This window comes from Salvelinus sp. IW2-2015, linkage group LG10 (genome assembly GCF_002910315.2).
Source record: "Salvelinus sp. IW2-2015 linkage group LG10, ASM291031v2, whole genome shotgun sequence".
In the NCBI taxonomy this organism is placed as follows: domain Eukaryota; kingdom Metazoa; phylum Chordata; class Actinopteri; order Salmoniformes; family Salmonidae; genus Salvelinus; species Salvelinus sp. IW2-2015.
In genome coordinates this window covers 8,472,767-8,485,635 of record NC_036850.1, presented here as the reverse complement: position 1 = coordinate 8,485,635, position 12,869 = coordinate 8,472,767, and the positions used below count along the sequence as shown (strand labels likewise).

The 12,869-nt window shown below is 40.3% G+C and overlaps 1 protein-coding gene across 2 annotated transcripts in view; it reads right to left on the bottom strand.

Annotated features, from left to right (window-relative positions):
• Positions 1 to 12,869, bottom strand: part of cdh8 (cadherin 8) — a 104,896-nt gene that overhangs the window by 56,184 nt on the left and 35,843 nt on the right. For both annotated transcript variants that reach the window (XM_023995259.2, XM_023995258.2), the window contains exon 3: positions 9,138 to 9,432. In XM_023995259.2, the coding sequence (XP_023851027.1) occupies positions 9,138 to 9,432 (295 nt within the window). The remainder of the gene's footprint in view (positions 1 to 9,137; positions 9,433 to 12,869) is intronic.

Below are 12,869 nucleotides of genomic sequence, written 5' to 3'. Positions count from 1 at the left end.
TTATTAAACTTAAGAATGAGTTTGCYTTTTTGTCACAATCCGGCTCGTGGGAAGTGACAAAGAGCTCTTAAAGGACCAGGGCACAAATATTAATATAATAATAATCAATAATTTTGCTCTTTATTTAGCCATCTTACATATAAAACCTTATTTGTTCATAAAAAATGGTGAATAACTCACCACAGGTTAATGAGAAGGGAGTGCTTAAAATGATGCACATAACTGCAATGTTGGGTTGTGTTGGAGAGAGTCTCAGTCTTAAATCATTTCCCACACAGTTTGTGCCTGTATTTAGTTTTCATGCTCGTGAGGGCAGAGAATCCACTCTCACATAGGTACGTGGTTGCAAAGGGCATCAGTGTCTCAACAGCGCGATTTGCCAAGGCAGGATACTCTGAGCGCAGCCCTATCCAGAAATCTGGCAGTGGCTTCTGATTAAATTCAATATTCACATTTGCTTGATGCAATTTCAATGAGGCTCTCTTGTTCAGATATCAGTAAGTGGACTGGAGGCYGGGCATGAAAGGGATAACGAATCCAGTTGTTTGTGTCATGCGTTTCGGGAAAGTACCCTGCGCAATTGTGCACCCAGCTCACTCAGGTGCTTCGCTATGTCACATTTTACATTGTCTGTAAGCTTAAGTTCATTTGCACATAACAAATCATACAATGATGGAAAGACCTGTGTGTTGTCCTTGTTAATGCAGACAGAGAAGAGCTCCAACTTCTTAATCATAGCCTCAATTTTGTCCCGCACATTGAATATAGTTGCGGAGAGTCCCTGTAATCCTAGATTCAGATCATTCAGGTGAGAAAAAACATCACCCAGATAGGCCAGTCYTGTGAGAAACWCGTCATCATGCAAGCGGTCAGACAGGTGAAAATTATGGTCAGTAAAGAAAACTTTAAGCTCGTCTCTCAATTAKMGAAGACATTCTCTTCTGCAAACCACTGGAAACCAGGACAACATGAGAGMATATTTTTTAAGTACTGGACAGCTTTGTGACATCAAATGGACTTTGGTGGTCAATATGTGTTGGTATCTGTACTGATGGCGCAAAAGCCATGACAGGGAGACATAGTCGAGTGGTAACCCACGTGCAAGCAGTTGCTCCCGACGCCACTTTGGTACACTGCAGCATCCACCGAGAGGCTCGTTTTGGATACTACAGTGAAAATGGTTAACTTTGTTAACAAGGCACCTGAACTCTTGTATATTTTCTGCATTATGCAATGATATGGGCAGCGACCATGTAACGCTTTAACAACATACAGAAGTGCACTGGTTATCAAGGGGCAAAGTATTGACACGTTTTTTTTTTCTTCTCGGATCGGTGTCCCTGCCACGGGACTGTTGAGCTAACATAGGCTAATGCGATTAGCATGAGGTTGTAAGTAACAAAATATTTTCCAGGACATAGACATATCTGATATTGACAGAAAGCTTAAATTCTTGTTAATCTAACTGCACTGTCCAATTTACAGTAGCTATTACAGTGAAATAATACCATGCTATTGTGTGAAGAGTGCACAGTTTTGAACATGAAAGTTATTAATAACAAATTAGGCACATTTGGCAGTCATGATACAAATTTGAACATAAATGCAATGGTTCATTGGATCAGTCTAAAACGTTGCACATACACTGTTGCATCTAGTGGCCAAAATATATTGCATCGGCTGGAATATACATTATGGCCTTTTTCTTGCATTTCAAAGATGATGGTACAAAAAATACAAAAGAACGGTTGTTTTTTCTTGTTTTATCTTTTACCAGATCTATTGTGTTATGTTCTCCTACATTCCTTTTACATTCCATAAACTTCAAAGTGTTTCCTTTGAAATGTACCAAGAATAGCATATCCTTGCTTCAGGGCTTGAGTTACAGGCAGTTAGGTTTGTCATTTGTCATTTTAGGGAAAATTGAAGAAAGGGCGCTCCTTAATTGACCCCTCATAAACGTAACGGACATTCACCAGGAGCTGTTCCAGGCCGCCATATCTGTTGACTCATCCAGCTGTAACGCATAGAATTCACTGGCTTGTATGCGAAGCAGTAAGTTTCAAAACATATCCTGCATGTCACTGATGCACATGAAACAGTGCAGATGTAGTACTGCTGGTAGTAGCAGAATACCAGTAGAGCTGGTACGTGTCTCTATGACGCGGGCCTTACTTTTTAAACCATTTATCAATTTCGAGCAAACGGAATGAGCAGCAGCTACGTTTGGCTACATACGGACCGTTAGCGGAATTCCCGCGAGAGTAACGATTAATGTGATTGGATGTTAATCATTTGACTAGGCTACCTGTATTTGACATTGTGTTGTTATTTCACTGAACACTAGAGGTTTATTTTATTTTTGGCAGTGAAACGAGCTACTCAGAAAAAAACATCACCCAAATGAAAGCCCTGTTGGAAAATCTAAATGGACTCTTTAAATGTGAATCACATTTTTATTTGGCATACCCCCGACGGCATTACGCGTACCACAGTTTGGATATCCGCAGTAGGGGATGAATGTCTCTCTGTAACCAAGAACCTTGATCTTGAAATCCAGCCACTAGCATGCAAGTTAGCAAACACCAAATGCATAGCTGGAGCCCTGAGCTGGATATAATTTGAGCTGGAAATGACTTATCTTAGATTTCTTATATACTTAACTTAAAGTTTGATTCAATGGCTTTCTCCAAAATTGAACATATATACGGTTTTTAAAATTCATACAACAGGATTTTCAAAATTCCCCGGCCGGTATCAAGGTACAAGCGGTTAATATCACCCAGGCCTAATTCATATAATGCTTAGAAAACTTGGCATCATGTAAAACTGCAATCTACATAGTCACGTATTCCATGCAAATGTCCATTAAATGTTAGATTACACATCAAAATATAATATATATGTTAGGAAGTGACATGAGCACCTCACTGTGTTTTTTACATGTCGAACTGAACTACGCTTGCCACCTAAATTAAGTCTGTTAAAAGCTAGGCAACATAAAGTGTAACACCCTGATCTGTTTCACCTGTCTTTGTGTTGTCTCCACCCCCCTCCAGGTGTCGCCCATCTTCCCRATTATCCCCAGTGTATTTATACCTGAGTTCTCTGTCTGTTGTCAATTTGTTTTGTTTGTCAAGCATACCAGRGGTTTTCCCCTTGCTGCTGTCTTTTTCTAGTTCCTGTTTTGACCATTCTGCCTGCCCTGAGCCTGCCTGTTGTTCTTTACCTTGTCACACCACCCTTGATTATTGACCTCTCCCTGCCCTGACCCAGAGAATGCCTGCTGTTTTTTACCTTATGGACTCTGATCTGGATACTGACCTCTGCCTGCCCTTGACCTGTCGTTTTGCCTGCCCCCTGTTCTTGTAATCAACTTGTGTTACTTTGACACTGTCTGCATTTGGGTCTTCTCCTGAAACGTGATATAAAGGTAATATCAATGTAAATCGTATGTTGGCAGCTATACACTGGGCCTTTATTAGGCTTGTAGTACCACATATAGGATGTTCCACTCTCAGGATGCTCTCCATCCCTCCCGTCTCCATCATGAAAGGGATAATGTCAGTGTCCAGCATTGTACTGATTACCCTGTCAAAGGGGATCAGTCGCATCACTCCAGCCGACACAATGCTGCCCAGACCCATTAGCACTGGCCTTGGGTGTTTATGTACCTTCCTCTCACCACAAGAGCTGCCCAGACAAAAACACACTTCAGCTCATTCATTTCCCTGTCTTTTATCACGTTGTCTCTTATCTCTTCATTTTTGTGGGCTTCATGGCCGCCACGAAAAGGGTGACTTTTGAAAAGAGCCAGTCGGGGGTTTTGTCCTTCGTTTCATTGAGCTCTTTACCATTCATCCGCAGAGCCAATCTTATGCAGAACATATTGAAGGGCATCATTACCTGGGAGCCTGTAGTTTTTGTTCTCTCTTCAAGGAAGACCAAGCTGAGGTATTAGAGAGGGAGAGTTCAGGCTCAGCCACATAGGGAGCAGGACAAATGACAGGCACCAGCAACTTTGGAACTGCAGGGTACAATTGTGTTAATGCACAGCTAGGTATGTTAGGTGTGCCACAGAGTGCATGCTACATAGAGAGCCTACAAACCGTATGCTACAAAGAACAAATGCCTTAAGCTTTGAAAGACCAGAGACTCATCATATTACATGCATAATTCAGAGTTACGCCGGATAATAAATAACATGTGATGAATAAGTAATGTGTGAGTCAGTGTGTGTGTGTGTGCGTGCGTGTGCACTTTCATTATTTTGGTACAACCCGACAGATGATTCAGCTAGGTGATTGATTAAATTGAATGATGGCAGAACCAGTCCAGACATGTCTGTTGTCTCTGCATATTCACACTGTTTGTCTGACAAAACAACAAATTCCCAAAACTTGAAATTGTTTTCCATCATCCAACAAGCCATATCAAAAGGCTGTATCGAAATATGAATATAGATTTGTATATAAGCATAGGCACCCATATAGAGAGAGAAAGGGRGAGAGAGAGAGGACACTCCAAATGCAGAATGAGGTGAAATAGAAGGAGCAAGTTATTTACAGCTAGMCCCAGCTTGTCTGTGAAGTCTCCTCTGCCTTGGACTCCTGTCCTATCCCTATTTAGCAGCACCGAAAGGGCTGGCTGGGCTGAGAGAGTCACACCAGGTTCACAGGCCTGACCCCTGGCTCAGCTGAGGCCATTGGCCTTCTACAGCACCGTGCCTGGCTTGCACGGCAGATGTGACTCTGCRATGGCCCAGCTGCACACAGTGTTAAAGGCCCACAACCCCCTGCCTCCCTGCCCATCTGCCAGAACCTAGAGTCCTGAATCGGAGAGGCGAGTCACACCAAACAGAAGCTCTCCGCCAACGTTCTCCACCAAGTTGTTACGGTTGAAGACCATGGTCTAAAAATGAATGTTTTCAAAGGTAAGACGATGACCCTCAAATTAAGCTACAATGTTCCCTTTGCCACTGCTCCAAAGCCACGGTTTTGTTCAGAATAGACGGCAAGATCAGCGTTAAATTACAAAGACCATATGCTCGATGAAATCAAGGAAGTCAAATGTATTGCACATCTGGCCTAAATGGAGCGTGGAATGGTATCCAAATAGTCCAGCTGTCCTGATACGAATCAGATACCTGTAATGTGTTGAAGTATTGTGTGTAAGATCATCTCACAGGTGACTAATGTGGCCCATATCTGAGTTCACCTGCGTCCCTTTGCTTTTTTCACTTGTGACCGATGCCTCTCGTCACATGCTTTGATGTAAAAACGTGTTACGTTTCACTCTGTACATGTTTAATTTATGAAGGTGTGCTAATATTAAAATGAGGGGTCTAATGTGCGTATACTGTATGATTGTGCGCCCAATGTAAGTCTGCATGTAGCACTCATTTCCATARGTCTCTCCTTGATCAAGTCAAAATCAATGATGACAACTCTTTACTTATTTCCCAAGCTGCCATCATTGATCAGTGCATAATCAGAAATATCATTAGAGCCACAGACCGTGCCTGTTAGTCCTGTTACCGATGTTCATAATAACTCTCAAAATGCAAATGAACTCCAGGTAATCTATTAATGTCACTTCAATTTTATGTCTGCGCTCCAATTTAGCAGATCCTGACACGTTTGCACGCCTGGTGCTTCTGTACACAGGCTCATTTTACAGGGGGTTGAGAGCGGCCGCGCTGCGAGGAGAGGAGGGCTGAGGAGCGACATGCCATCTGTCTCTCCACCAGTTTTATTAATCGCCTTGATAATGAAGCAGGCTCAGGCAAGGCTCCCGAGGCCTCACGTTGGAGTTTGAGATGGCAAAAAAACTTTCCAAGTTTATTTCTCTGTGTAGCAATTATTGTCATTCACACCCTTTCTTTGGTAGAGAGGAGGGTCGGACGACCTGATTCTAATTACCTGAATAGTCACTTTAAGCAGATTCTCTAATTTAAACTACATCACAATCCCCTTGTTAGCGCCAGAAGGCAGGGAGCTCTATAATTCCAGCATATGGTTGGAGGACCTAGTGGGGGAATTTGCTTGCTTGTCTTGGCCTTAAAGTCAAAGACCCCATTAACAAGAAAACGGATCCAATAATCCAATGAGATTTGTCCAATCCGTGCAAATGATACATAATTCCCCTTGTGAGAAGACCTATACCATTAAGTAACAAACTCATTTAGAATTTTAGAATTTAAGACAAATTTAAATATATAAATATTTTGAATATAGATACAGCATTTTCAGCTGTCCAGTATCAAGAAATGAATGGATGAGTATAGTGTATTAAATGTTAATATATAATAACATAAAACCTTTAACAGGATATTTGGTGCTTGTTTGATTGTTTATTTGCCCACACTCAAAGGTTGATATGAAGATGTACGAAATATTACTATGACAGACACCCCAATAACTTCCCGTTTGAGATAATGTTGAAGACATTCAATCAGGTGAAAAAAATCAATCATAAAAAAAATGTGTTTAATGCTCTAATGTCCTCTTAGAATGAGATCATTAAGTGTTACAGTCAGGGAATGAGATCAGCGTAAGATAAGAGGAAAATCTCCTGTAGGTTGAATCACCAAGGAAGTAAGTCAAATAAATGTCATGACATGTACTCTGCACTCTTTCGTCTTCAATGGAGAATGTTTATAAGGGCACAAGGCGAGACCCAAATGCAGACACAGGAGGCAGATGGTTGAGCTCCGATATTTATTACACCAAAAAAGGGTAGGCAAAAGACAGGTCGGGGACAGGCGAGAGTTCATAAACCAGGTCAGAGTCCAAACAGTATAGGCAGGCTCAAGGTCAGAACAGGCAGAGGGGTCAGGCAGGCGGATTCGGCGTCAGAACAGGCAGGGGGCAAAACCAGGAGGGCTAAGAAAAAAACAGAAACTGGGAAAAATAGGAGCTAGAAGAAACACTGGTTGACTTGGCAAAACAAGACAAACTGGCACAGAGAGACAGGAAACACAGGGATAAATACACCGGGGACTAATGGGGAAAACAGGAGACACCTGGGGGTGGGTGGAGACAAGCACCAAGACAGGTGAAACAGATCAYGGCTTGACAATGTCAGTACACCAATAACAAAACCAAAACTATAAATGGCTTTATTTAATTTGTTATTCAATAAATTACATAACATGAAGTGAACAAAGCCACATTTCTTATCCAGCTCACCTTCAGAAAGAACAAGGCATTCTCCGGCATGTTCTATTAACCTTTGTGCTCACCTGCACACTGGAAACATGAAGCCCTTACAAGCACATGTCACATATATTTTTTTCTAGCGGTAACTGCCTGCCAAGGTAGTGATGACACACTGAGGCATTGTCTAGCCTGTGTTTCAATGTGTACTATGAGAGGCATGTCAGCCCAAACATTTTAAAAGCTAACCTTTGTTTGTTAAAGCTCCATATAACAGCTTACGGTTTTTGAATTTACTTCAAGCCCTTTTCAATAGTTTTGAGTTACATGTTTTTGTCAGAAATCCAATCCATCTACTGTTTTCGCAGTAGACTTTATTGGAATTTTAAAGCACAATTAGAAAATAGAGTAGGAGTGAGTTCTGTATAAAATCTTATTTTAGTGTGATAGAAATACAAAATTCAAAAGGCACTCGCACATCTGAGCAATCTTATTTGCAGGTGCATGGCAACAATTGAACAAGATGAAGCAAAAAGGAAACCGCACACTGCTCCTGATAGTATCAGTGATATTTAATAAGCTTACGTATCGGCCTCACGGCCTTCGTCAGAGCTTTGTGATTTTTTTWAAATTTGCACCCTTAGTGTGACAGAAATGAAACACAAATGATTTATGAATATGAAACGGAAGATGAAAAAAGACTCAATGTTTGTTTGTGTCTTTATGTCCAGAGCTTTTGATTCTGTCCATAACGCCACAACACATAAAAACTTAACAAGACAAAAACAAGTCCTTTCAAAAACCCTTTCAAGCTAACAAGAGAACATTGGTGAATGTTTAATTAATCAGCAGTGACAAAGCAACAATCACAAAAGCCACCAACTTCCATTTTTATATTGCATTCCCTTTGGCAAATCCCAGTTTCTGCAGTCAACTAGCACTTTGCTTTTCACCCCACTACTAACAATTCCCTTCACTTCACTGTCAAAACCCTTGGATAAATACAATGAGCGTTTCAATTGAGAACAACACACTAAGAGAAAACTGCAATGTTGGTGGCTGCAATATGTGTTTGCAGTCATAGTAAAATCATATCTGACTTATGTCAGCATCATGATAGGGAACAACAGTACCCAACAAATAACCACACCACTATATGTCTCTTTCTGAAGGCAGCATGTCAAAAAGGTGAAGAGATGCATCCTGCTCTCCCACTTGTTTCTGATTTTCTACAAAATACTCACAGTTAGGTAACCATTCCAAGGTCAGTATTGAAACCCTTGAAATACATGAGCCGATTCATTTTCAGGTACTGCTAACTTTGTGTGCTATATTTGAAATGTGTGATCAGGCACTGCTAATTTGAATGCTTGGCTGAAATAAATATGTGAATATATGAATATAGTACATACTGTTACATACAAAAGGTTTTGTAGTGGTTATATACAATATTGTTAAGGAATATGTCAAACATTGTGTTGAAAGCATATATGGTATCCCCTTGCAGGAATTGTTACTACTCAACACTGAGGACCATATTTAATATTAGGGGCGGCAGGTAGCCTGGTGGTTAGAGCGTTGGACTAGTAACCGAAAGGTTGCAAGATCGAATRCCCGAGCTGACAAAGTAAAAACTCTGTCGTTCTACCCCTGAACGAGGCAGTTAARCCACTGTTACTACGCTGTCATTGAATATAAGAATGTGTTCTTAACGGACTCCCCTAGTTAAATGAAGGTAAAATAATAATACGACAACAAGGAATTCATGATGGTAACATGTAATTGAAAAGTCAGGCAAAAATCTAAGTTTGTATTTCAATGATGACCAATGTTATCAAAACAGAAGTGTGGGTATTACATATCACAATAGTTACCCAAATACCCTACAATTACACATAAATAAAGATTATATTTTCAAATMATGTAGAGATGAGTTTGTATGCCTGCAGAAAGAGAAGTGAAGGCCTTCACTTGACTTACCCACTTGAGACATCTCTGGGACAGAGGCCCGGTAGGGGCCTTCAACGAACTGTGGCGGATTGTCGTTGATATCCTGCACTTTTATGATGAACTCCGAGGGCGGTTCCAGGGGTTGATCGGTGTCTCTGTCAGTGACTTGTGCTGTAAGCGTGTACTCTGCCTTCTCCTCTCTGTCCAGTCTCTTCATGGCGTGAATATCTCCCGTAATCTCGTTGATGGCAAAGATGGTACCCGCCCCCTCGCCAGCCAGGACATACTTTATTGGTGTGCTGCCAACATCCAAATCTGTGTGTAGCTGAAAAAAAAGGAATGAATTGGTAAGCGTCACAATTTATTCTTATATCACTGGCATAATCTTTTAAGTTAATTGATAAGAGTTTTATGAATGTTGAAAACAAATGTTGGCGCGACTGGGGTAGTCATAAACYATTTTTCGTACATATTAATAACTGAAGCCCACTGAGAACAAAGCTTATGGTGAACTGATACACTATAGAAAGTGGGTCGTGTCTACCTTATTATCTTATCATGAAACACAGTATACAAATAGTAATGCCAGTACACATTAGTGCGAATAACACTCTATGGCCAGAGATTTGTTTTCTTTCTAAACAACCTCAAACACTTTCATTACCTATAAATCAGTGGTGTAATGTACTGAAGTAAAAATACTTTCAAGTACTACTTAAGTACATTTTTGGGGTATCTGTACTTTACATTACTACTTATATTATTGACAACTTTTAGTTTTACTCCACTATGTTCCTAAAGAAAATATGTACTTTTTACTCCATACATTTTATCTGACACCCAAAAGTACTATTTACATTTTGAATGCTTAGCAGGACAGGAAAAGTGTCTAATTCATACAATTACCAAGAGAACATCTCTGGCCATCCCTAATGCATCTGATCTGGCGGACTCACTAAACACAAATGCTTTGTTTTTAAATTATGTCTGAGTGTTGGAGTGTGCCCCTGGCTATCCATACATTCATAAAACAAGAAAATCTTGCCGTCTGGTTTGATTAACATTTACTTTAACTTTTGATACGTAAGTATATTTTAGAAGTTACATTTACTTTTGATACCTAAGTATATTTAAAACCAAATAGTATTAGTAATAGTAGTATTTTACTGGGCGACTTTCACTTTTACTTGAGTCATTTTCTATTAAGGTATCTTTACTTTTACTCAAGTATGAGTCTTGAGTACTTTTTCCATCACTGCCTATGTATAGAGTCACCTGTCAAGGTCTTTGACACTGCCGTCTGGCAAGCGAGCACACATTGTGTGAACATTAGTGGATTCAAGTACAGACGACCCTTTTCATGTTTAAAACGACTAAAGAGATTCATAGGGAATAAGATGATAAGAGAAATGGAGCTCCAAGGTAAGAGACAGTTGGAGTTTTTTTTTTCTTCAAATGAGGAGCGGATATGMCTGGTTTTATTCTATCCATATATTAGGAACTTGATCCCAAAGGTAAGTAACTAAGGATTGCAGGGGGGGGGATGGGATCTTAAAGTAGAACATTTGCAAATTGGACAATGTTCACCATCGGTCTGAAACATGGACAGAAGAGGTCCTCTTTCTAATTTGTATTTTTGTAAAGATCTTGCACCAGAACATTTTATTCAGCAACTTCCATTTCATTTTCTGCCCTGAAATTTGCCAGAGGTATTCCTTTGAGACCATGTTCGGGGACAGAGTAACAAGGTAAAATGTGTGTACAGAAATCCAGACCTCTATAAAGCCTCCACGATTGTTTTATAAACCCGTTTTATGCATATACTGTCTCAAAGGTGCTGTTCACAGACACTGACAAAGCATATTCGCTTAAATTGTCACACCTTGCACTTTTGTTTTCCTAATTGTGCCATCATTTCACATGAAAGATGTAGCTCATTAACACAACAGCTTCACAACATTCCACACACTACGAAACCCCTTAAATGAGCCCAAATTAATGTATGTCAGTTTACTTGGAGGCTCTCTCTCTCTGTGTGTATGTGTGTGTGTGTGTGGGTGGGTGGGTGGGTGGGTGGGTGTGTGTGTGTGTGTGTTAAAATACAAAGCTGGCAAAGAAAAATCATACACGGTACGAAGTCTTCTTAGTATAATTGTATCAATTATTCTAATAATGGAACAAAAATAAATATCAACCCCCCATCATAGTAATGCATGTATGTACAGTAAACTGTGAGAAACCCATTCTCACCAGAATGTTACTAGATACAGTGCATAATGTCCAGTGTAAATGGTACCTCTTTCCCTCTCGTAGGATGATCTTTACACCACAATGCACAAGTGATCATCAGAGAGCAGAATTAAAGAAACGGGGCTGACAAGGCTGTCTATCATTATCCAAGTTAGCAAGGCAACAAAAGTGAACCGGRAAASAATGACATTCTGGGAACACTTTTAACCTTAACCGTTTTGTGTTCATTAAAACTGTTCTGTCCACATTCGCAATTGCAACAATAACGTTATATGGTACAGACACTCAACCACGCAAACCCTCAAACTGCACTCTGAGTTGAAAAAAAGTTTAAACAAAAAAAATGTTATTAAAAAAAGACTACGTCTGCACTAAATAAGTATAAGTAGATTAACGAGTGGAAAATAACCCAATAGCAATGTCACAACCGCAGCCTTGCATMWTAATGGAAACTGCTCACATATCCGGACTTCCCATCATGCATCTATGTATCTATGTTTATTAGAAACCCCTCGGCATGTAAGAACTCAGACATGCTTATTGGCCTGCGTTATAGTTCACTGCTTCATTATGAATCCCAATGCACAATGAGGGGAATCGGACCCCCTTCCCACTGTACCCTCAATCACTGCCACATGGGGCTGCTTTTACTGTCAAGCTCAGGAGAAAACATGTCACTCCATACTCAAGATGAGCTTTCATAGCAGTCGGTGGAACAATAGTGCATTCTAATGAGGAATATTTCATTCCCCTCGGCCTCAGGCTCCACACTTAAGTGTAGCGTTAAGCCCTACATGGCAAATTAATGATTTTGCTCCTTGTCAGGGCAAGTGGTGGAGAGGACATGTGCTGCTCCTCTCTGCAGGGTGAGGGAGTGTGAGGGAGAGGGGGCCCTGTCACCCTGTAAGGCTGGGTGTCAGCTGGCGTCTAGCATGTCAGAGCAGTTCCCCATCTGAATCTCATCGCAAGGCTCAATTAGCCAGGGTTTCTTTGTGCAGTTCGCCCTGGAAGCTTAAATCCTTATATGCTAATTTGTGTGGTGAAATTCATCCTAAAATACTTGCTTTTTACATCCTAAGAAATTTGGATGTGGGCTATCTGTGTGTGGTTAACAAATATATATGATATGATATGCAAAGCAACATATGAGCAAGTATGATCAGACTGAAACCCTGTTTACAACTGGTAAAATAATGAGAATGACTATTTCCTATACGTTCTTATTTGATTAGATCACGATCAGGTAAAGGGTCAGATATGATGTCCACATTGGTCACAGTAACAATTTCTCACTGTATGAGGTCACAGTTGCCATCATAGGGGATGTAGTACTAAAAACATGGCATCATATACAGTACCAGTCAAAAGATTGGACACCACTCATTCAAGGGTTTTTCTTGATTTTTACTATTTTATACATTGTAGAATAATACTGAAGACATCAAACAAATCAAAACATATTTTATATTTTAMATTCTTCAAAGTAGCCACCCTTTGCCTTGATGCCAGCTT